Genomic DNA, 22519 nt, shown 5'->3' with positions numbered 1-22519 from the left:
AGAAATAATTTTACACTGTATGTTTTATAAAAAATAAAAGAATATAGATATATATTTTTTATTTTATTTTATCCGGTTGTTATAACAATGATATTGGTTTCAGTTCTTATATTTTTGATTTGGGGCTGAGGGCATTCTACCCAAATATGATGATGGTTTGAGTTGATAAGGAAGTATGGTTTTCCATGGCGGCCTATCCATATAAACTTCTACCAACAGTTACAACCATAAAAGTACTTAATTATTCTTTATCGCCATTATCTTTGATCTTGATCTGGAGATCAAAAATCACAAAAAATAAATGTACGGTAATACAATCACTAAATCCCAAGTAAACTAAATTATGGCACAACCCTAAATGAATAAGATTACACTCAGAAAAACCATATAACTACAGCAAAAGCTTAGACGACTTAAAAACATCACTAACACTATAATTTGTCTTTGCAATTCTAAGAATCAGCGAGTAATTATTCAATTAGCTTATATGGTCGCTTAAACACACAATTAAGACATAAAAGTTTGATCTTTCAATTATTTAAGATCTCCCGAGCCACACAAATCTGCTCACCTGGCTACCATTACAGTACTACCTGTTTATTACTCTTTATCTCAAAGCTACTACTAACTTGCCATATTTTGTTGCTATCCATCCCTAGCAAACACATCGGCTACTAAACTTGCATAATGATGAATCCCATATTCTTTCTACTCATTTCTAGGAAACAATCACAAACAGAATGTTTTGATGATCAAACAATGTCCTCACTTTGCCCACTATTAATACAACCACAATAGTTAACTAAAACTAGCAATACATCTTTACTCAATATACCACCATGTACTAATTTCCTCAAGTAAAAAATAACTACAAAGAAAAAATAAAATAAAACATTACCCATAATAGGCCATAATCCACTTCATGATTATCATCACTACAGCTACTACTAATTTCAAACAAAATAAGAAAATTACCCATAATAGGCCATGACCGATTTCAATTAACATAATAGTAACAATAACAAAGTAACTAATATACATTCCATCATCACCACATCAGAAGTAGCAGCTTAAAAGAAAAATGAAAAACACAACCACATAGTACCCAGAACAAAAAACATAAAAACCATGGCAAAGTTATGATCTTTATGGAAAGATCACCTCAAACCCTTCCCTCTTTTTCTATTGTTTTCATTTCTTAAAGCTTCCTCTAACACCAGGACGCGTTTTGGAAGAGTCAGCACCATGGACAGCATGCAAATTAACAAACTTATCTTCTTCAAAAGGTAATTTAGGGTGTCGAGCCTCGTGATGGATCTGCATAGTTTTCATATCAGGAGCTGTTATTTTGCAATGAGGACATTCATATTTAGCATGTCCTCCTTTCTCTTCACCGGTTCTATCCTTTAGCCCTGCTTTTCCTCCGCCTCTATTTGTTGTTGCCGCGTCCACTTTCGCTGCGATCTCCTTTGCTGTGTGCTTCTTCGGCTTTGCCTTTCCTGTCATCTTGATGAATTTTGAAAACCCTAAATCACAAAAACCCTAATTCTAATTGGGTAATTTTATTTTTCAGAGACGGAGATTGGGCTAGTATATGTCTGCGTGTATATATATAGAGAGGCTTATCTGGTGTACTATATAGTGCGGGTGACTTTGGTTACGTGGCGTGCTCTGATTGGGAGAATAATTTTTCTTTTTTTTACAAATACAGACAGCTATTAATTATTTATCCGCATATTACTATTAATTTTTCTATAATATTTTAAATTATAAATTTAAATTTATTTTTTATCCAAAAAATATTTATATGTATAAAATTTGACCAACACTAAATGAATTAGTTCAATAAGGAATATAATTAATAATAAATTTTATAAGATGAATTTTTTTATTAATTAATTTATATAACTCAATACTAAATATATAATTAACATAAAATATTAATCAATAAATACATAATATTCATAGTAAATTTATTAAAATTAAAATAATGAGTGAAATTTAGCTTTTAAAATGTAGAAAAATAAACTAATTATTTACTTTATATTTAAAGAATAAATAGTTTTTGAAGTATTATTCTATGAGAGGACTCTTAATAATAAAGAATTTAACATATATAAATAATAACTTGAATATGCTATTAAATGGTCATAAAATAATATTTGTAGTCCTTTTATTTATAAAAATCTCATCTTAGGTATTTTCTTTTTTGATATTTTCTAACAAATTCGAAAGAAGAAAACAATTGACTGCTTGTCGAATTAATCTAATAAGCAATATGTATGAAAATTATTTTTCAAATTATTTTATAATCTTCTAATAGCATAATATGATACTATGATATTAGTTTATGTTAAGTTACAATTTAGTGGTTCATCTTCTGATGTTGTATTAAGTAAGAAAGAAAATGGCAATTCCTACTTATCACTTTTATGATGAAGCAATTACTCCTATGAGTCAGGTTGTTGAGGGCATTATATTTGTTGCAGGTATGCTTTTCAGGTTGTCCACCTTCCATTATAATCGCCCCCTACTGCAAATAGAGGCTCATGCGCTTGCAAAATTTGCCAAGTCTCTTCAGGAAATGAGAGTTTTTATTGAGGATGGTTGGTCTAATTTGCTTCATAATCCTTTTTTTTTTTTTTTTTTTCTGTATTTGTTTGGCAACCTCTCTTCTTTAACAATTTCCTTTTGTTCTTCTGAAAAAACAATTACTCTTCTGGAATCACATATTGATTTTTTTTTTCAAATGTATTTCAAGTTCAAATGAAGCATTATATTGTCGTTGTTTGTTTATGAAATAAACCCTAAAATCCAGCCCACAGGCTGCAAAAGATAGATCCACAGAAACACAGAAACTTCTTTGCTTCCTCCTATTTCGTAATAAAGAATAAAGACAAACCCACTGAAAGGATGGGCACATGCATCAACTTGCACCAGCGGATTATATTAAAAGAAAAAGCCATTGCAACTTGCAAGTATATTAAAATAGACCCAATAGTATTACATTTGAAGACGACACTGCATAATCCATACATATTTGAAGATAAATCTGAGCTCGGCCATTCAAGTTATAGCGCAGAACTACAGAACAATGAATCTCTGTCATCGCCAATGCGGCAATGCCTCCTCTTGTATGTCTAAACAAGAAAAAAAAATATCGAGGCATGAAACAAAGAGTATGAAAGGATGATGTTTCGACAAATGAAGCTGTATAAAACATATTTGAGACTAAAACATGTAATAGTCATTCTTCCTTGCAACAAACTGGCAAATGCTGTTAAGAACCAAACTGAAAAATGGTTCCTAATTTGACTTAATTTGGGGTTTCTGTATGTTCTCTTCTCTATAAAGTAAACGCCTCTTGTTTGAACCATATCCATGGTACTGGTAGATAATGCTGTAAAGACACTGCCTCAGGCACATCAAGTCAAAAGTCTCAATGAATTTCAGGTCAGCGGCTCTTGATTTCACTCCGGCAAAATGCTGGTATTCCTCGAACACAGAAGACAAGCACCAATGTTGCAGTTTCCTAAAGCAACCAACAAGTGTACCTGTTCGATGCTGCAAAAAGGAGATAAGAAAGAAATTTAAGGTGAGAACAGCCTTGCATAAAAGTCATAGAACTAGTCATAAGGAATGCCAACAATGACATATAGCAACTCAGAGAAGGGCTAATCAGCCTATCAAATACACTATATACTAGGACTATTGATCACACAAACATTTAGATTAGAAGGGGTCATCTATCCGCTTGTGCACCAAGCAGCACTGAAAATAAGATAGAAGGCTTAGTAAATATATGATATAAGTTCTGCCTGCATGCTGGACTTAGCACACCATTCAGAAAGATAATTAGGGGTACGGTTATGAAATATAGTTTTTCAACTGAATTTCCTCCACATTTAATCAACAAGTTCAAGAGCAATAAAGAAACATATTCACGATGTTAGACAAAGTATATGTGGATGATAGTTTGCTAAATGATTTTGAAAACATACAATCTTTCATCATATAATTTTTACAATGATGGAGTCCATATGAAGAAGGAGAAATAGAGAGTAAAACTTGAGATCAAACAATCGTATACCTTTCCGCGTTTGCAATGAATCAGAATCGGATGATTTCTAACATCTGAAAAACAACAACAAAAAAATATTTAACAGCAAAGGAGAGATACAAAAAGGAAAGAAAAGAAAGTGCTCAAAATCAAGAATGAAGAAAATAAAAAAAATTCTTTCAAACAAAAAAGCATCTTATTCAATACCAAGTAAGACTTTCAAAGCCCCCAAAATAGCATCCTTGGGAATGGATACAGAAGACTGCAAATAGAAATGATTTTGAGATTAGGTGTCATCAACTGACAAAATAAGCAAGCACAAAACATATCATCATCATATTCATATATCATCACAAGAAAAAATTTCATATTCCACATAATTAAACTTATCAATGTCTTCCCCAAAATGTTACTTCATATCGAAGTGTGAAGCAATTATAGAATAACAAAATATAAAACACATCATCAAGATTTAATCAAATCTTGGGTTGAAAATATTACCGTTTTGCCCTCAATTCCAAACTGGAAAAGTTGAATATTATGAGCACGAAGAAACTCCATATTCTCTTCTGGGTAGGGCTCCAAACACAAGTATCTGTTCCATCACCAAGAATAATCATTAAAAAAAAAATTGACTTGCAATTGATCAATTTAAAATGCAAAAGGAATTGACTTACATAACTTAACGAAAATTGACTTGCAATATATCAATTTAAAATGCAAAAGAAATTGACTTACATAACTGAACGAAGATTAAGAGAATGAAGGAACGAGAAATTGGCAGGTTGAGGAAAAGCAGATCTGAAAATGCCATCTTCAACCATTGAAAAATTAGCCGGTGGAATCAAAACGTCGTCGTTTCCTTCGCCTGCTTCTAATATCAATCCCATTTTTTTTCTTTTTTTATCCTTTAATTATTAACTACCCAAAGAAGATTAAAGAAAGAAGCAAGCTTTCTGTTTGATTTTTTAAATAGCAAGACTTGCTGTTTCTTTTAAAGAAGAAAAGAGAAAAGAAAAAGAACAATCAAAGAAGAGAAGGCTATTGTTCTGAGACAAAGCAGAGGGACAAAAACGGGAAATATTTTTGTTTTTTTTTCAATAATAGATGGATAAAGAGTAGAGAAAGAGATATGAAATGCCGTCGTTTTCAATTAGGGATTTAGATTTAGATTCGAACTCAGATTCCGATTCAAACTGGAATTGAGAGAGTATCAATGTTTGGAGAGGAAAAGGGAATTTTAGGATTTGGATTTGGATAATTTCATTTCATTAAACATGATATTTATAGGCAAAAAAAACAAAAGAATTGTTTCTTTTTTGGGCGGCGTGAAGGGGAGGAAGGAGAGAAGAAATGTTGAATTTTGGACGAGGATTTAGATTTTGAGGATCAGATTATGAATTAGTCAATATTTTTTCTTCAGTTCTACTTTTTTTTTTTTTTTATTTATCTAAATAAAAAAGAGATTGGATTATAGGGTTACGATAGGAATTGAATGTTCTTTGAGTCCACTTGATTTTGACACGTGTACTTTGATGTCTCTTGTGAAGAACCCAGATTTGAAGACTTCCTTGTCCACACACACATACAGATTGTATATATATTGATAGATAGAAAGGGATGCTGACGGTTGGATTAACCAAACCATTAGCTAAAATCGATCATGGTTCTAACTAATTAACTGATCCATTTCGATCAATTAATCTAATTTCACGATTTTTAACTGTTAAGATTCTTCAATAAATAGTATTATGAAAATTTGGTGCAAGAATGCAATTGCAAACTGATTTCTTATTTTAAATCTCTCAATATAATGTTATATTTTTGGAGAATTTAGGGAGGAAAAATAAGATTATTTTAGGTATATATATATATATATATATATATATATATATATATATATATATATATAACATGTAATCTTTAAATTTTTTTATTAATAAAAAAACCCTAAACCGAACCGACAATTAAAAAATGTAAGAAAAATTGAAATCTAGACCCAACTTATCAACTGGAGGCTCACTGTTCTTAACTTTTCTCTCTCAAAATTTTCTTTGCCTTTCAGTATCGTCATCTAGGGTTTTGCTTTGGGGCAGCCTTTGGTGGCTTTTGTCCCCAAAGGTTACCCCTCTTTATCCTCTTTTTTTTGGTTTTTGTTCTTATATTTAAGATTTACATAATGCGGTGTGGTATTATTTCTATCTACTTCTGTTGGTTTTCTATGTTTGTTGTGTGCCCTTGACGGTTTTGCTTTTGCAGGCTATTTTGCAGCCTCCCTTAATACGGTAGAGTCTGACTGCCTCGCTATCCTTAGTGCTTTGGAAGACCGTCGCTTGATGGAAGATAGTGAGGGAGGGGAACACTGGTTGACGATGGTTATCAGTTTGTGTTGTTTTGTTCATTATCCTTTGCTTTGTTTCACCAATGACGAAACCGTTGGAAGTTTCCAACGAAAGTTTGTAACCTGGAAAGTGATTTTCAATCTTCATCTTCTGTCCTAGCAGAGTTGGGGTTTCTCCTTCTGCTCAATCTGGTTGGATGTTCGATAGTGCAAGGCTATTTTAGTGGGTCTAATTATTGATCTCCTGCTGTGCTCTTTGTCTGTGCTGATGGCAGAAGGAACGAGTTAAGAGGAAGACTCAACAAGGCTTTTTAGTAATTTATCTAATACTGTAGGCCTAAAGGCCGATGTGTTTAGAATCCTTATTTGTTGACCCTTTGACCCAAAGTTTAGTTTTTTAGTTAGGCCTACTTGTGCTGTTTCCCTTGTACTGATAGGGCTTTCTGCCATTGTTTGATGCCATCTAGTTTATTTCTATTGTCTAAAAAAACCTAAATAATAAATTTAGGTTGGTTTGATCGGTTCGGTACGGATATTGGCTTAAATGTCTTTTCTGTTCAACCCTATCCTTGACCTTTGGTCTGGAACCGAATTGGCATCCGCATTTGAATCAACAATTCTAATTCCATCAATGTAATTCTAGTTTTTTTTTTTTTCTTTTTCCTTTTTTAAGTTATTTTAAAATGGTTGCTTGGGAATTATGAAAATATGGATTCCGAATTCAAAATAGCCGAAATTGTAGATCTAATTATGGTCTCGGTTCCTAAATAAGAGGAAGTAAGAGCCGATTAGTTTTTCTTTTTTTCTATTATTTTTCTGTACCTCTAGTCTTAATCTGATACCCCAGTTTGACAAATTCAATTTTGATTTCAAATTAGTTTACCATCAATACCAATTATTTACAATATGTTCATCAGAAAAGTTTATATATATATGTCCATTTTATAGTTTAATCTTTATTTGCAATGGTTCTTCTACAAGAAAATATGTCTTCCAAAAAAAGATTTTCACTTGCAAAAGAAAATTCCCTGTTCATATGGGGAAAAAGGGTTTCTTTTTGAAAGAAAAGTTTTCCATCTCATGACTTTGATTTTAAGAAAAAATTGGTAGGATAGATTTATAAAACTCTTATTATGGCACTTTGACCATTTATCTTAATTTTTCCAACGAAGACTTTGCAATAGTGGAAATATTAAATCCAACTTAGAAGTATGGTTTGGAAAGTAAGCACACCATCAATTTGACAATCTTTTTTATAGTCCACATTGTATGTATTTGTAGTGGGTTTCACTAGTTTTATGCTAAACCCCACGTTTCTTTATCTCGATTTAACTTTGGGTGGATATATTAAAATGACTGGTGTCTCACATCGGCGGAATGTGGGGTTTTCTTTGGATCAAATTGTATGAAGACGTCAAGTTTGGTGCACATGTCGGGCAGAAATTTCATAGAAGATCTCACTAAAAGTTAACATAGTAAAATGAGATGTCAAGTATGCTGAGATGAGAGAGAAAGGATTGTTATTATTATTATTATTTTTTTTTAATCAAGAGAGAGGAAATAGTTAGCCGTTATGCAATCTGAGATTTAACATAAAGAGAGTTTTTTTTGTTCATGGTGATTAAAAGTATAATTTGTAAATATGACTGCACTCAAAAAATATATGCTAATCTTATTATAAAAATTAGCTTTTCTTGTAAGCTTCATTGATTACGTTGATGAAACAATTGTATATAATACTTTGGCTGCGTTTGGCGTATTGGCTAGAAATATATTTTACTCGGTAACTATAGTGAGCCACAAATTAATTTTATTGTCGTTGACAAATCTTTAAATGAGTATGACCTTTTGAAGTACATACTCAAACTCCACCTAACTCTATAAAGGAAGACAAACAACCTCCCATAAAAAAAATAAAATAAAAAACTCATGATATTCCATCAATAAAATTAACAAAAAATTAAAAAAATAAATCTAATATAAGATTCTAAACGATTTTTTCACCAAATAAATTCATCTTTATTGTTGGAAGACCCTAATTTATCTCCAAATATTGAACTTTTAGCAGTCATGAAATCTTTTTCCATATATTTTTTTTTTCATATGTTTTTTCTAAATTCACTAGTAAGAAAATATAAGAAATTTTACTATCAAAATCTATAAACTCTAACAAATTCATATAAAAGATATGTCTATAAATATGAATAATAATGGAGCGGGTCTGGCATTTTCATCCCCGCCCGATAGGTACAGGATAGAAAATTAAAGCGGGATCATATCGAGTTCGATAATATCCGCTATATTTATTTATATATTTTTATACTAAAAAAATATTTTTATTATTTTTTAAATACATTTATTTAATATTTTTAACTATTATTAAATGTAATTGAAGAAACAAAGTCTAGATTTATATAATATTTAATATATATTTTAAGAATTATATTTATTTACTTATATTTATAAATAAAATTATATATATATATTAGGTATAGTTCGAAGCAGATTATGGCGAAAGCATGATGAAATGACTTAAACCCGCCGTTGCTCTATCACTAGTAGAGAGACAAATATTTCTCACCCCATCTAAGTCGAGTTATGAGTTTACCTATGATTGCGGTGTAAATTGCTATTTCTATCTATAGATGATGGGTAAGGGTTTTTTTAGAGAAAATTATATAATTCAATATTTAAATGGATTTATTGTTGGAATAAGTATACTAATTAAATAAAATATTATAAAATTTAAACCAATAAAATCAACATTCAAAATATAAATAAAACATTAATATCATAGGAGTATTTGTTAGCCGCAAATACAAAAGTCAAAACCAATCCAAACCCGTTACAAGTATAAAAAAAAAATTCACCCATATTAATTTTTCAAATAGGTCCTATTAGGATGAGATACTTAAAAAAATGCCTGCCATTACAATCCCTAAATTTACCCACAACTTCTTTTTATTTTCCTATTATTAAATGATAGATGTAATGATCAAAAGAAATACATTCTATTTCTATATTCATTTGTTTTTATCATAAACAACAATTTTTTGAGATAACCTGAGCAAATCTATTATGGGTTTTGAATCTGAGGCCTATTGAATGGAGATGGAGGGAGGTAAGGTGCCCAAGTTCTTGGATCTCTTAGATTAACCAAATTTCACCACCACCACTCTATTTACCCTATCTATTTCAACCATAATTACCACCATCATAATAACTAATGATCAAAACTAAAACATACTTAGTTTTCACATGGGTGGGCTGTTTTTTTATGTGGATAGGAAGTGTCAAGTTTGGTGCACAAGACAGTTCTAATATCTACTTTTAAGTATTGGAAATGAAGTGCCACAAGTAGTATAATGTATTCTTTATTATTATTATTATTATTTTCTCTATGGCCCTATCCGATTGCAAAAGAAAGTGAATATGACAAAAAATTAGTGTTGGATTTGAAAGAAAATTTGATCAGCATTCTATTCCCGCTAAAGCAGCTGAAATATTTCATTTTAAACCAAAATTTTAGATAATTTTTTAAAATTTTATTTTATTTAAAATCTTAACTGCTTCCGGTCTATTTTGACAAAAGCATGTAGAATTCATCTCAACGAATACCATACTTTTATATTTTCAATTCATAATGTAAATTTTTGAAATATTATAATGAATATTTTTATTAAAAAATTTAAAATAATTAGATATAATAGTATTATATTTTATAGTTTAATTAAGTTAAATAACATATAAGAAAGTAATCATTATGTTGATATGTACAAAATCATTAATTTTTAAAATTAATTAATAAATTTATACATCTAACTTTCTATATAATACATAAATCGAAAGAAAACACCATAGGCCGGTGTCGAAACATACCAATCTAATAAAAAAAACTGGAATGGTATTGATAACCTTGATTATAAAACAATATATCAATTTATCTTTTATGATTTCCAAAATTCTCTAAAATATTTTAAATTAATTAGTTTAGTGAGTCATTATATAATTAGTGTTGTAATAACTAATTAAATATTTATAAAACAAAAATATAAATAATCAAAGTGATAACATGACCCAACAAAAACAATTATATAATTAATTATTACATAACTATTCAAATCATTATATTTATCATTATCCAAGTATTTATGTGAGGTACCATGCACATAATCACAAAAGAAATATTTAACAGTGAAAAAAAAAAAGAACTCCACACATATTTATACACCCCACTTATAAGTACATGACAGAAGGAGAAAGAGAAAGAGAAGTAAATTGCAATTTGATGTTCTTTTTTTTTTTCTTTAAATATAAAGCTAAAAATGCACCATCATTTGATCAACAAAGTTTTTATATATATATGATCAACATACACATGGAGAGAGAGAGAGAGACAGTCAGACAGACTAATTATTAAGCAGAAGAAGGCCTAAGAAGAGGTGAATGATGATCAGTTTGTGCAGCCATTGAAAGCTCAAATTGCCTTAAAGAATTAGGAGGCTGAAGAGTGAGTAATTCAGGAGAAATGAGATTTTCCCATCCTTGAATTGGATTGGTATTTGCTGATCCATCCCATCCTATGTGTGTCACATGCTTCACATCTGTTGGAAGCCCTATTTCCATTTCCAATTCTTCAATTTCTTCTTCATACACTACTCAATATATATACTAAAAGGATTAGAATATGAATGGCAAAGCATGTCGTGTATAGAAAATTATTATCCTCACCCGAAACTTAAATCATAATTTTAGATAGGTTGGTAACTAAAATTGAGCAAATTAAATTGAATGCAACAATTAAATGTGCGAGAATAATTAGAATTATATCTTCTCTATGAAACCATTGAGAACGAAGATCAGAGGTAGACCAAAACATTCTAGTTAGGTTGATACATTTTAGATTTTAAACCTGTAATTATTCAATATATAGTTGAAGATTTGAACGACTCATTAATTATAGATGTAGCCAAAGAGGCATTCAAACTCTTGATTCTTTTTTTTTTTCTTTTTTTTTCTCTTTTCTTTTCATGATCAAATAGAAGCAAAATAAGAAAACAAATTAGCTTTCCATATCAAGAGGGACAACAACAAAACCAAATGAGTGGGATTTGTTTTGGACTATTGATGACAAATATCATTAAATGTAAATATTCTAATGAATGTGCACGGTATATTCTAATTAAGAAATAAAAGACTCACCAAATAATTGAGAGAAGGTCTTGAAACCCTTGACTATCCTGTGAAATCGATTTGATATGTTAGGCTTGGAAAGAGCAAAGACTTTCATTGCATTCTTCATACTTTCGGTACTTGATAAACTTTCCTCATCTTCTTCTTTTGTTCCTAGATAAACAACACAAATGTTAGGAACAAGACCAAAAACAATAGAGATAAGAAGAGAAGCGGAGAGAAGCAGAGAAAGAGAGAGAGAGAGAGAGAGAGAGAGACTTATTATGGGAGATGGGTTAGAATCAGGAGGTGGTTTGGATCCTCTTGGATGGTGTACATGATGACCTATAGCCACACTTGATTCAGAGACGCAACCAATGGAAAAAGGAAGAAGAACAAGCCTTTCCATTCTATCTCTCATTTCTTCATCAACAATCCAAATAAGCAAAAGAAAATAATAAAAGTATATGTGAAGTGGACTGAGAGACAGACAAAAAGAAAGAATATAGCTAGCTAGCTTGGTGGTTGATGAGAATATAGGAAAAAAGAAAAAAGAAAAACAACCCTAGCTATAAGTTTATAGAACTTGAAAATGGGTTTGTTATATTGGGTATGGTGGTGGTGGTGGTGCTGCTGCTGGCTTTATAACAAAGTTATTATAATTTCACGTACAACAAGTCAAGCTACAGAATGAGCTTTCGTTTGGTAGAGAGAAAGAAAGAAAGAAAGATAAAGACATTTGTGTTTACATTACAAGTGATGGGTATGTTTGGACGTGTGTAATTTAACCTTAACCTTAACAGGTTTAATGGTGAAGTTTAACCTAAATAACAGACCAAACATACGTATGTTCTTTAGACATGCAATAATCCAAAGTAGGTAGAACTGCTATCTTCTGCCTACTACAGTGTCCCAACCCAACTAAAACCACCTTATTGTCTCTTGTCTCAGGTATCTTCAAAAGAAATTAAAAATGAAAAGAGAGAGAATTAAATTAAATTAAGAAAATAAAACCCTAAACCATAGGTTCGCTTGGGTGATAATTAAGGTGTAATTTGATATTTATGATTTCGAATTCAATTCTTATGTGAAGATGTAATGTGGAGCAAGTGGATTATTGAACACATTTAAAGAAATAAAAATTAGTTAAATAATTAAGAAAGCAAAAACTTTATATATCATTTTGTTTTAATTAGTTCTACACAGTGGGTTCCTACCTTTTACTTGCCTCTCTTGCAGAGTAAGCCAACAAATTTTTATGTATACACATATGTCTTACTAATAAGTATAATTACATCTTTCTTTCTTTATCTTTTTCTTTAATTTTTAGAATTTTTGAGTGGTTTGGACTCTATACCAAACCTGAAGCATAGAGTGCAATACAAGCGATCTTTACTGTTTGAATCCAATTAGAGAGGTCTCTTGGCCATGGAGGACCAAACTCTGCACTTCCTTGTTTCCAAAGAAGAAAAACATGATTGATGCTCAGAATATAATACCAATTGAACCAGGAAATTCGTTGGGAAAGTGATGTCCTGGTCAGAGGAACTTTCGAAAATCATTGAGTGATCAGTTGAAAACCTTTTTTGAGGTACCTATAACTAAGATAAGATCACAACCAGCCAATTAAATTCTTGAAAGTCATTATTAGTCAGTAGAATATAGTTAATATTATTTTAGAGACATCTATTTAATATTTAGTTACTCAGTAGATTGTAGTTAATATTTAGAGCCATTTAAGTTAAAATCAACTTGCAATTTTGATTTTCTTTTTTATTCATTGAAATCTAAATAAGTGGTCGACTATACAACAAGAAGGTAGCTATTTTCTTAGTGTCATTGTGGCGGTGTAAATTCCTACAGTTTTTGATGAATGGTGACGAGAATACTTGGACTCACACCCGCAAAAACACCAACTAAGCCACTTTGATTTAGTTTGTATTGTAGTAGTCAATTTAGAACTAAGCACATATGTAACAAGAAGCCAGTTTTCATAATTATGATAAGACTTCAAAAGCGAAAAGAAGAGCCCTAATCCATAATCAAATGATGATAATACGCAATTGATGCAAATCCAAAAGGCCCCTTCCTTTCCATTGGAGGCACCTGTATACAAGAAAGTTACAGCTTAACTGCAGAAGTTGAGGGTAAAAGCCTGGCATTAAAATGTTGCTGGATTTCGCAATGTGGAAAGGCAGCATTTCATAATCTCAATCAACTTCTATATATACAAGTCATGACTTGCAAGTGTAGCATACTGTAAATACTTCATCAGTGCGAATCTTTGACGATGATCATGCCCTAACACAAAATCCCAGCTGAGGTCTGACTGCTAAATTAACCTGCAGCGATCAGAAATAGAGAATTATGTCAACATGAAAGGCAGAGCAAGACTAAATAAAACCTCTGAAGCTACTTCTTACCCTTTTTTCTTTTCTCTAATTTAAAAAGAAAAAACTTGAATTCTTAAAAAAGTAATTTTGTTTCTTTACTTCTACCCCTTCCTTTTTCTACTCAGGAAAGATTCATGTATATTAAAGTAACAGGAATTTAACCTAAGAAGAAAAATGATAGTATATGAAATCTGCTTGTGTCCAGTTTCGGAAAATTCTTGCATATGTGGTAAAGCTTTCAACTACTCACCTCAGCATCTGATGCTAAGTTGCTAATCCGCGATCATTGCTAAGTCACTAACCACGGCCACATTTCACACAATATCATCAACCGTGTCCTTCTCCACATTATTTTCTTCCTTATCGTCATTCAACTGCAGTACTTCAGAAATAAACTTTTAAGCATATGAAAAATTGTTGTTCGATGAAAACATTTCCATAGGTCATACCTTCAATATGCATTACAAATGAGATTTAAGATACAGTATCTTCCATACAACTAACAATAGTTTTTAACATTGTATTAGCTTAGCTTTCTTCTCATATTAGAAGAAAAAGAATCTTTCAATGTTCGTGAATGAAAAAATCCTAGATCAAACAACCGAATCAAAATGGCTGCTAGCATAGAGTTTTGAAGTAGGTAAAGTTCACGAGTTGGAGTTATGCAATCAACACCTGCAAGAGGGCAAACAAGTGCCCAACAGGCCCCTGACTGGAATAGGCCGATGATAGACAATTCCAATTCATACATCCTCAGAAGTTTACAATTTTTATCGTACCGTACTCTCAAAAGAGTTGCTCAGCCCAAAATAACAGAGAGAAACCAAGTGATGTGATACTGATGGTGCGTACCCTTGGGAAACAGCTTTTTTCTTTTCACTACAAACCATCAACATTAAAAAAGAAAGTTCATTATCATTTATATGAACCTCCTTCTTAGTGTTCAATGAATCTTCTCAAATGCATCAGAAGAATGAAAAAAAGAAGCTTCTTTGATATCATCACTAGCACTAATTCAACTCAAGCTAGCTGTTATATTACATTAAAAAACCTCTTAGTAAATAAATAGGGGAACCAAAAGAATTTCCACTAATTATTTCATTCAAATACTTCAATAAATTCAATTATAGACCTGTTGAAATGTTCTGTTAGGTGGGGTGGATAACCCAAAGATGTTATGCCTGACCAACAAATCAATAAAACCTTATGCCTGACCAACAAATCAATAAAATCTTAGGCCACCAGAGCATTGATTCAGAAAATAGTAATTGGATAGACGTATATTGGCCTTAGAAAGAAATACCTGCATTTTGTTTATGCATGACAGTGTCCCTGCTTAAAATGACAGTGTCCCTCACTTTCTTCACCAGTAATCCCCACAAGAGCAGTGTCCCTGCTTAAAATGATGAAATCGTCGAAGATCTCTCACAATGATTTCTCTACCTAACAGCTGAGAAGTGTACTTCATAAAATTATGACAGTCAGTGCAAACCCGAAGGTTCTTCATTATACGAATTGGTGTTCCAGATGATGTGCACATAATGGCATAAGTTAGTGCTAGTTTCTCGCTATGGAAACCAAGAAGAAGTTCGCTTTGCTCTTCTTCCACATCTTGTGTCACTGATTTCACATCAGATGAGTAACCAATTTCCTTTAATCGTCCGAGGAGCTTCTCCAGGTAAAAATATATATCAGCATCTTGTGGATGGGATCTATCCCCCATGATGAAAGTATGGACCTGATTCTTCAGTTGGACCCAAGACTGTCCTGGGAGTTTCTTAACTGCTTTCTGCTGCATTAGACTCCTCACCTTAGCTGCTTCTTCCCACCTATGATCTGTGGCATACATGTTTGATAGCAAAATATAGGACCCTGCATCACGTTGTTCAAGCTGAAGCAGTCTTATAGATGCCCACTTTCCCATCTCAACATTTTTGTGAAGTCTGCAAGAAGATAGAAATGACTTCCAAACTGCACTCAGGTGGGATACACCATTTTTTTCGATAAAACCCTTTGCCTCATTCAAGCGACCAGCTCGACCAAAAAGATCTACCATGCAAGCATAGTGTTCAATACCAGGCTTGATGCCATAAAGTTTTGGCATCAACTCAAAATATTTACAGCCTTCTTCAAGCAACCCTGCATGATTACAGGCAGTTAAAACACTGATAAATGTAATCTCATTTGGTGTAATTCCTTCATTCATCATGCATTTGAAGACTCTAACAGCCTCCCTCCCTTGTCCGTGCAAAGCGCACCCGAATATCATCGACGTCCACAGAACAACATTTGGATCATCATTTTCCTTAAATATCATCTGAGCATCATTCAGGCTTCCACACTTAGCGTACATATCAATTAGTGAGGAACCCAAATGAGCATCTACTTTGTGCCCAATTTTTAGGATGTGGGCATGGATCTGTCTTCCTAGTTCTAAACACCCAGTATTTGCACAAGCAGAAACAACACTTGTGAGTGTAAATTTGTCAACCAGAACCTGTTCATGAACCATGGAGATAAATGTTCGTAAAGCATATTCATACTCTCCATTCCTAACATATCCAGAAATCATTGAGCTCCATGAGACAATTTCTCCCAATGGATCATCACAAGAAATCTCCACAGGCACATTTCTAAACATTCTGGATGCCTCTTCCATTTTTCCACATTTGCAATACATATCTAAAAGTGAATTCCTTATAAACCCATTATCATGAATTATAAGTCTTAGTATCCGGCCATGAATCTGTTTTCCTAATTCCAAATTCACTAAACACGAAACCAAATTTAAAGCTACAGAAAAAGTAACCGAATTGAAGCCAAGTCCACTTTCCACCATCTTATAAAGTAACTCCAATGCAATAGTTTCAAACCCATTTTTCATTAAACCATCTATAATTGTGTTCCAACTAGCAATATTTTTAAAATACAAACTTTGAAACAGCTCAAGGGAACTTTCGACATCTCCCATACGCAAATATCCACCTATCATTATATTCCAAGACACGGTACCTTTCTCTGCCATCGAATCAAACAAGCTTTTAGCATAATCGAAAGCACCGCATTTCACATAAAGATCAAGAATTGAATTCTCTAACACAATATCAAACCCAATTCCACTTGTCAAAATCCACCCATGAATTCCTTTCCCATTTCTAATCTCACATATACTAGAGCAACATTTCAAAACACTAGATAAAGTGAACTGATTAGGACAAACACCCTCCTTTTGCATCCTTCTAAACAAACCCGACACCATTTTAAAGTTCCTAGTTTGAGCAAAACCCGATATCAGAATAGTCCAAGTGCGAACGTCTCTGCAAAGAATCTCATCGAACAGCTTGTGGGCATGAGACAAATTCTGAGAGTTCTTCGCATAGAGGTCCAAAAGATGGTTAGTGATACCCAGATTGTGAAAAGATCCAATCTTGATGACATTAGAGTGTAGTAACTCTGCATATTTGTGGTTATTAGAGTAACTAGAAGATAATGATTGAAGAAACCTGTAAAATTGTTGATAATAGAGATGCTCAAAGCTAGTAGTGTTTATGATATCTGTTGTGATTATGGGAACTGAAGAGGGCAAGTGGGTTGGTTTTGTGTAAAAGCATTTGGTGCTTAGGCAAGTCCATCTCATTTTACAGGTATGGCATTAAACTGGTGATAGTTTTCAGTTTTCAATTTTCTGTTTCGGTTTAGCTGCTGACAGAGTAAGTATGACAGTTAAGATTTAAATAGCTGCACAAACAGGGGCCAGGAACACTCCCTATATATTTTTGTATATTTTCTGGTAATGCTGCGGGCAATAATAAACCGAAACAAGATCCACCCGGGACTTCCCGAGACTTAATTAAGTACAGTCCTTGACCACCAGATAACCAGCAGCGATCAAAAATCCTTGATATTTCACTTTATAATAACTTAATTCTTTTATTTTAATTTATCTCAAAAAAAAAACATAAATGTCTCAAGAATGTTTCTTTTTCAATTATTTATTAATGAACGACTTTCATTTGAAATTCATATGGAAAAGAAGGGAAAAGAGGTGGAAGGATCTTCCGGGAAGAAAATGAGAATTAGTAACGCCATTTTTTCCTCTCACTGCCGTATTCAGTAAATTTAAAGGCGAAGAAATGAGTATATTTCTAGTTTAGATGGGGAAAATGTCTGCCCTTCTAACAGAGCAGTTCAATGCTCAAGTTCTTAGTTCACAAAATATCAGTTCCATCTTTGATTCCTGGTGGATAGCCTCATCTCTTGTCTCATCTCATATCACAATATAAAATCTTGGGTTGAAAAGACGTCATCCTGCTCCTTTAGGAACCAGTGGAGGATGGGGAATTAGTGAAATCACAGGCATTTCCAAATCAGCGATATATCTTGAGCTATTTAAGTTAGCATTCATAAATGTTCAGTGCCCGCAAAAGATATAAAGATTGACTGAAAACCATTACGCCATTGATATAATAAGCTAATTGTACAAAAGAATAAGCAGAACTGTCTGGTATAAACCAGTTAGTATAAAACCCTTTTCAACAAAAAATTACAAGGAAAAGTAGAAACTGCATCTCAAACTACTATATAAAGAATCAGGTTAGCCTACAATGTAGTTCTTACAGAGGAGGATAGAAATAAGAAGATAAAGAAAACCCAAGGAAAAGCAAGCCTCCGATTGTAGCAACTGTCCCCTGTGAGATCTTAGATGCTAGCATGCTTCCTCCCACCACTGCCAAGGAAGTACAGATTGTGTGTCCTATTGTAGCTCCTACTGCTACACCAATGGCATTTTTGTGGGTTGCCAGCTGCACGAACAGAATTTTAGTTCAACTACTATAAAATGTAATTTCCATTAAAGAATCAAAAATGAGAATTTAATCACATGAAGGACAAAAAGAGAAACACGGCAGAGCCATTCAGCTATTCTCTTAAAAGCTATAAGGAGAACAATAACATAATGCAGTTGACTTACAGCAATTGTTGCAATCTGGCTCCGATCTCCCCACTCCGCTAGAAAGGTCAAAATAAATGACTACATAGCAAAATAAAACTAATTCAGAGCAATGGTTACCAAACGACAATAACATAGAATTATATCAAACTTTCATAAAACAGAGAGGTTCAGATGACACACCTCCAAAAATATAGGAGTACAAAATCTTGAAAAGAAACGTCGGAAGGTTGTTTTCCCTTGCCCTGATTCAAGCTTTTCCTCTACCTAAGAACATAATGTGCAATTTTAAAATATAGATACAAGTCCCATTCTGGAGAATGCATTAAATAGAATGAGAGGAGGAGGAAGGGGTAGGAACCGCTTTCAAAACAATATCCAAGCAAGTACTGGGAACCTCAACCCACTGAATACAAACTGGGTTATTTAGGATGCCCAATTGACTGGTAAATTGCTCATTCATGACTATCCAACAAATTATATCAATCTAAAAGAGGAACACTGGCAACCTACAACCTACACCAATTATGCAAAGGGAATAGATATATAGCCAATACACAATGAGAAGTAAACCGAAAATCCCCACAGGCCAAAACTACTAATTGTCCTTTTTGGTGTGTTATATATCTGTGAAGAAACTGAAAGCTGAAGATGAAAGCTAACATCTATACCAAGTAATGATACAACTTAGAATCAAAAAAGAGAGGTTGAGCAAGCTTTGGTTTGAAAGAGAGTTGCGGTAAAGATATACACAACATAATGGAAAAGGGAAATGTATCAACTTTGCTACAGTAAACCAGATGAGAACAAATAAAAGCCAAAATGAGGATGGGAAAACCATACTTCTTCCATTTCTTTTTTCTGGGATACTTTTGAATCTGATCTCCAGGCAATATAAAGCAATCGCAGCCCGAAAAATGCATAAAGAACTGCATATGAAAAGGAAATACAAAGGTTAACATTTGATCATTCCACCACTTATATATGCTTCAGTGTAGCTATTGTCCGAAGTATGACACCTTTGTGCAAATTTTTTCTGCATTAATACTTTTGACAAATCTCCTGCCAAAATCAGTTTCACTTTTAAAGTTCTATTTCAGGAAAAATCTTAAGATTTTAAAAGGAGTTGGGTTTGGAATCAAACTGAGACATATACATTTGATAAAATCTTTTAATTGTTGTAAACTACTTGGCATTTATCAGAAAGCCAACTGAAAAATGACATGCTGAAAACAATATACACAATGTTCAAGATCTTCAACTTAAATCTGCAATTTTCATGCCAACTACAGGCTTCCTATGACGCAATATTCTAGCACAACCATCTTTTATTTACTTCCTAGCACTCGAAACTCAAAAGACACTACAAAAGCCTGTATTTAGATACATTTCATAGGGAATCAAATAAGTGGATTATGCTACTTTTCCAAACACCAAACTCTACAGCCACAAACAATACAATTCACCACAAAGGAATAGAAAATCTAGAAATGCAAACTGATACTAGAGTTAATTGCATATGATCTACAATACATACACTGAATCATTACATAGGGAACAAAACAAGGAGAGGGGGAGGGAGAGATTATGGCAATTGGTATCTGACTAACAATTAAAAGATACAATTTATGTTTAGGTACCTGTCGCAGCACTATTTGTATGCTTTCTTGATATCAAATTTGGCACAATCCTACCTAGTCCAGTAGAAAGTACCTAATAATGGACACATGCAACAGCTTTAAGCTTCACAAAAATTGAGCACAAGAGAAGTGATCTGATTTCTAGTTGAGGCACCATTCCCTTAGAGTTCCATGAAAATGCATTCCAATAACAAAAACAAAACAAATACACTAAAGGAGAATTTCAAGTTCCAGTCATTGGAACAAATATGAAAGAAATAGAAAACTTACAGTCATTACAATCAAGGCAGTGAGAGCACCGGATAAAACAATCGACTTGGGGTGGCGCATTGCCATAAGAGCTGCTATTATAAAAGTTTCATCTCCAATCTGGCAACAAAATCCTTCCACAAAATTAGATCAGTGAGCAGCAAAAGTCACCTCCACTCAACTCTTAAACATCATCATTCAACAAAACATGAATCAATATAATCAATGGAGATGTTTCCCTTTTTAATTAAAAGCACATCATAATAAGAGGAATGAGGACTTGTTAATAAAAAGGAGCAAATTTTTTGTATAGAAGCAGGAATTAGCACTTGTAAATAAAAGCAACAAATTTTTTGTATAGAACCAGGCATAAACAAGAAAGAGCTGAATGCACAAACCTCGCTGACAATAATCATGGACAAGCTAGCAATAAATGCATCAAAAACACCAAGGCCAGAGTCCACATGAAGCCCCAGATTAACAGAATTGCCATCAATATCTTTTGTAACAATCTGCATTTATAACTCCCATACTATTAACACTGCCTCAAATCTAAGTACGTCAAACAACCTCAACAATATAATTAAAACCCAAATCACATTTCAAACCCATATCTTCACATATAAATTTAAAAAAATATCTAAAAGAACAAACCATGCCACGTCGGCCAAGATCTTTAATCGATGCAGTTGATTCTTCCTTCTCATTTTCCACCAGTGAATCCTAAAACCACAAAAATTAAAACTTTGCATATAAATTGAAACAATTTAATTCCAATAACATCAAGGGTCTGCTTCCAAACAATAAAAAATACCAGAAAGATTACGACTTCGATTATAAATTGAAACAATTACATTCAAATAATAATAAGGTGCTGCTTCCACACAAAAAAAAAATATACCCAAAAAGAAAACACAAAAACAGTACCTGAGCAGCGATTAAAGGCAGACCCAGAAGTAGAAAGGCAAAAAGAATAAGAAGTCTAGGGCTTGACACGAACCCCATGAAGAAAAGAACGACTTGCAAGAAAAGCTGATGCGTGGAAGTCTTGTGTTTGGAGAGACAGAAAATGAAGAAAGATTAAAAGGTGAGACTCTTATTTCCTCGGGAAAGTGGATCAAGACTTAGAAGAAAAAGATCTTAGCTTTACTGGAATTGTAAGGTACAGTTGTGAGCTTAATTGAGATCTAAAGAAAGTGTAGAGAGAGAGAGAGAGGAGAGAGAAAGAGATCTTGCGAAGAACGAAGATCCCCTTAGGAAAGGACGGAGTGTAAGAGACTTTGTAATATAAAAAAGAATTGCGCGTTCAATGTGTGTGTGCGCGTGTGTGACCCTTTTCTTTTTTTTTACTTGATACACTGTTCTTTCTTATCATATTTTATATTATCACCCTTAGAAAAGTGATTTTTTTTTTTTTTTGAATTTAGATGGTTCATGCTGATTGATGGATGATGAATAGAGAACTCAAATTTAAGATTTATTTTAATTCTTTTTATAAATATATATTATTAAATAAGCATTTGTTTTGAGTTTTTCATACTTTTTTTTTTTAGGCAATGAGAAATTATCTATCAAAATACGAATATCCTTTTAGATAAAATTAAGACCATCAAATTAAAAAGATTTCTCACTTATCTTTTCAGTTCTAAAGATTGAGTACCCATAAACAATTGTGTTTTGAGACGCGCAAAAAGAAATCTAAAAAATATAAATAGT

At 32.6% G+C, this 22519-nt stretch overlaps 5 protein-coding genes and 1 long non-coding RNA gene across 10 annotated transcripts; 1 reads left to right on the top strand and 5 right to left on the bottom strand.

Moving 5' to 3' along the window:
- Positions 1 to 971: 971 nt before the first annotated feature.
- Positions 972 to 1617, bottom strand: LOC8274296 (protein METHYLENE BLUE SENSITIVITY 1). Its single transcript, XM_002514808.3, has one exon. It carries the CDS (start codon positions 1504 to 1506, stop codon positions 1192 to 1194), a length of 315 nt encoding a protein of 104 aa, XP_002514854.1. The 5' UTR covers positions 1507 to 1617; the 3' UTR covers positions 972 to 1191.
- A 1332-nt stretch (positions 1618 to 2949) lies between these two features.
- On the bottom strand, positions 2950 to 5477 carry LOC8274297 (tyrosine-protein phosphatase DSP3). Its single transcript, XM_002514809.4, has 5 exons — positions 4799 to 5477; positions 4562 to 4655; positions 4268 to 4322; positions 4091 to 4134; positions 2950 to 3564 (listed from the first exon to the last, which is right to left on the bottom strand). The coding sequence occupies exons 1-5, from the start codon at positions 4948 to 4950 to the stop codon at positions 3307 to 3309; spliced, it is 603 nt and encodes a 200-aa protein (XP_002514855.1). The 5' UTR covers positions 4951 to 5477; the 3' UTR covers positions 2950 to 3306.
- A 474-nt stretch (positions 5478 to 5951) lies between these two features.
- On the top strand, positions 5952 to 7054 carry LOC107260923. The gene is made up of 2 exons (XR_001534936.3): positions 5952 to 6181; positions 6320 to 7054. It is a non-coding gene; the product is annotated as an uncharacterized LOC107260923 (long non-coding RNA).
- Positions 7055 to 10737: 3683 nt separating this feature from the next.
- Positions 10738 to 12354, bottom strand: LOC8274298 (CRIB domain-containing protein RIC4). The gene is made up of 3 exons (XM_002514810.4): positions 11853 to 12354; positions 11604 to 11747; positions 10738 to 11056 (listed from the first exon to the last, which is right to left on the bottom strand). The coding sequence occupies exons 1-3, from the start codon at positions 11992 to 11994 to the stop codon at positions 10818 to 10820; spliced, it is 525 nt and encodes a 174-aa protein (XP_002514856.1). The 5' UTR covers positions 11995 to 12354; the 3' UTR covers positions 10738 to 10817.
- A 954-nt stretch (positions 12355 to 13308) lies between these two features.
- On the bottom strand, positions 13309 to 17907 carry LOC107260920 (pentatricopeptide repeat-containing protein At4g21065-like). Of its 5 annotated transcripts, none has more exons than XM_048376606.1 (4): positions 15270 to 17907; positions 14642 to 14845; positions 14217 to 14340; positions 13309 to 13915 (listed from the first exon to the last, which is right to left on the bottom strand). In XM_048376606.1, the coding sequence occupies exon 1, from the start codon at positions 17601 to 17603 to the stop codon at positions 15330 to 15332; it is 2274 nt and encodes a 757-aa protein (XP_048232563.1). In that variant the 5' UTR covers positions 17604 to 17907; the 3' UTR covers positions 13309 to 13915; positions 14217 to 14340; positions 14642 to 14845; positions 15270 to 15329. The 5 variants fall into 5 exon arrangements, with proteins under 5 accessions (XP_048232563.1, XP_048232564.1, XP_025012366.1 ...); XM_048376607.1 differs by having other exon boundaries at positions 14746 to 14845; XM_025156598.2 differs by having other exon boundaries at positions 14217 to 14845.
- Positions 17908 to 18402: 495 nt separating this feature from the next.
- LOC8274299 (GDT1-like protein 3) lies at positions 18403 to 22138 on the bottom strand. Its single transcript, XM_015716802.2, has 9 exons — positions 21731 to 22138; positions 21458 to 21526; positions 21202 to 21315; positions 20825 to 20923; positions 20555 to 20627; positions 19758 to 19843; positions 19098 to 19181; positions 18936 to 18995; positions 18403 to 18768 (listed from the first exon to the last, which is right to left on the bottom strand). Exons 1-9 carry the CDS (start codon positions 21806 to 21808, stop codon positions 18580 to 18582), a joined length of 852 nt encoding a protein of 283 aa, XP_015572288.1. The 5' UTR covers positions 21809 to 22138; the 3' UTR covers positions 18403 to 18579.
- Between the last annotated feature and the right edge of the window lie 381 nt (positions 22139 to 22519).

Source organism: Ricinus communis, chromosome 7, assembly GCF_019578655.1.
Source record: "Ricinus communis isolate WT05 ecotype wild-type chromosome 7, ASM1957865v1, whole genome shotgun sequence".
Lineage (NCBI taxonomy): Eukaryota > Viridiplantae > Streptophyta > Magnoliopsida > Malpighiales > Euphorbiaceae > Ricinus > Ricinus communis.
The sequence above is the reverse complement of the archived record's forward strand: the minus strand, read 5'-3'. Positions and strand labels throughout refer to the sequence as shown.

Bases quoted from the DNA above. Each gene is read 5' to 3' on its own strand.
- LOC8274298 (XM_002514810.4), bottom strand. From the start codon at position 11,994: ATGAGAGATAGAATGGAAAGGCTTGTTCTTCTTCCTTTTTCCATTGGT. The intron at 11,748-11,852 runs GTCTCTCTCTCT...TTGTTTATCTAG, and splicing joins TAACCCATCTCCCATAATAA to GAACAAAAGAAGAAGATGAG. The intron at 11,057-11,603 runs GTGAGTCTTTTA...TATATTGAGTAG, and splicing joins GACCTTCTCTCAATTATTTG to TGTATGAAGAAGAAATTGAA.
- LOC8274297 (XM_002514809.4), bottom strand. From the start codon at position 4,950: ATGGGATTGATATTAGAAGCAGGCGAAGGAAACGACGACGTTTTGATT. The intron at 4,656-4,798 runs GTAAGTCAATTT...GTGATGGAACAG, and splicing joins CTTAATCTTCGTTCAGTTAT to ATACTTGTGTTTGGAGCCCT. The intron at 4,135-4,267 runs GTATTGAATAAG...GTTGTTTTTCAG, and splicing joins GGCTTTGAAAGTCTTACTTG to ATGTTAGAAATCATCCGATT.
- LOC107260920 (XM_025156598.2), bottom strand. From the start codon at position 17,603: ATGAGATGGACTTGCCTAAGCACCAAATGCTTTTACACAAAACCAACC.
- LOC8274296 (XM_002514808.3), bottom strand. From the start codon at position 1,506: ATGACAGGAAAGGCAAAGCCGAAGAAGCACACAGCAAAGGAGATCGCA.
- LOC8274299 (XM_015716802.2), bottom strand. From the start codon at position 21,808: ATGGGGTTCGTGTCAAGCCCTAGACTTCTTATTCTTTTTGCCTTTCTA. The intron at 21,316-21,457 runs GTTTGTTCTTTT...TTATAAATGCAG, and splicing joins ATCTTGGCCGACGTGGCATG to ATTGTTACAAAAGATATTGA. The intron at 18,996-19,097 runs GTGTGTCATCTG...TTTGCTATGTAG, and splicing joins GTACTCCTATATTTTTGGAG to TCATTTATTTTGACCTTTCT.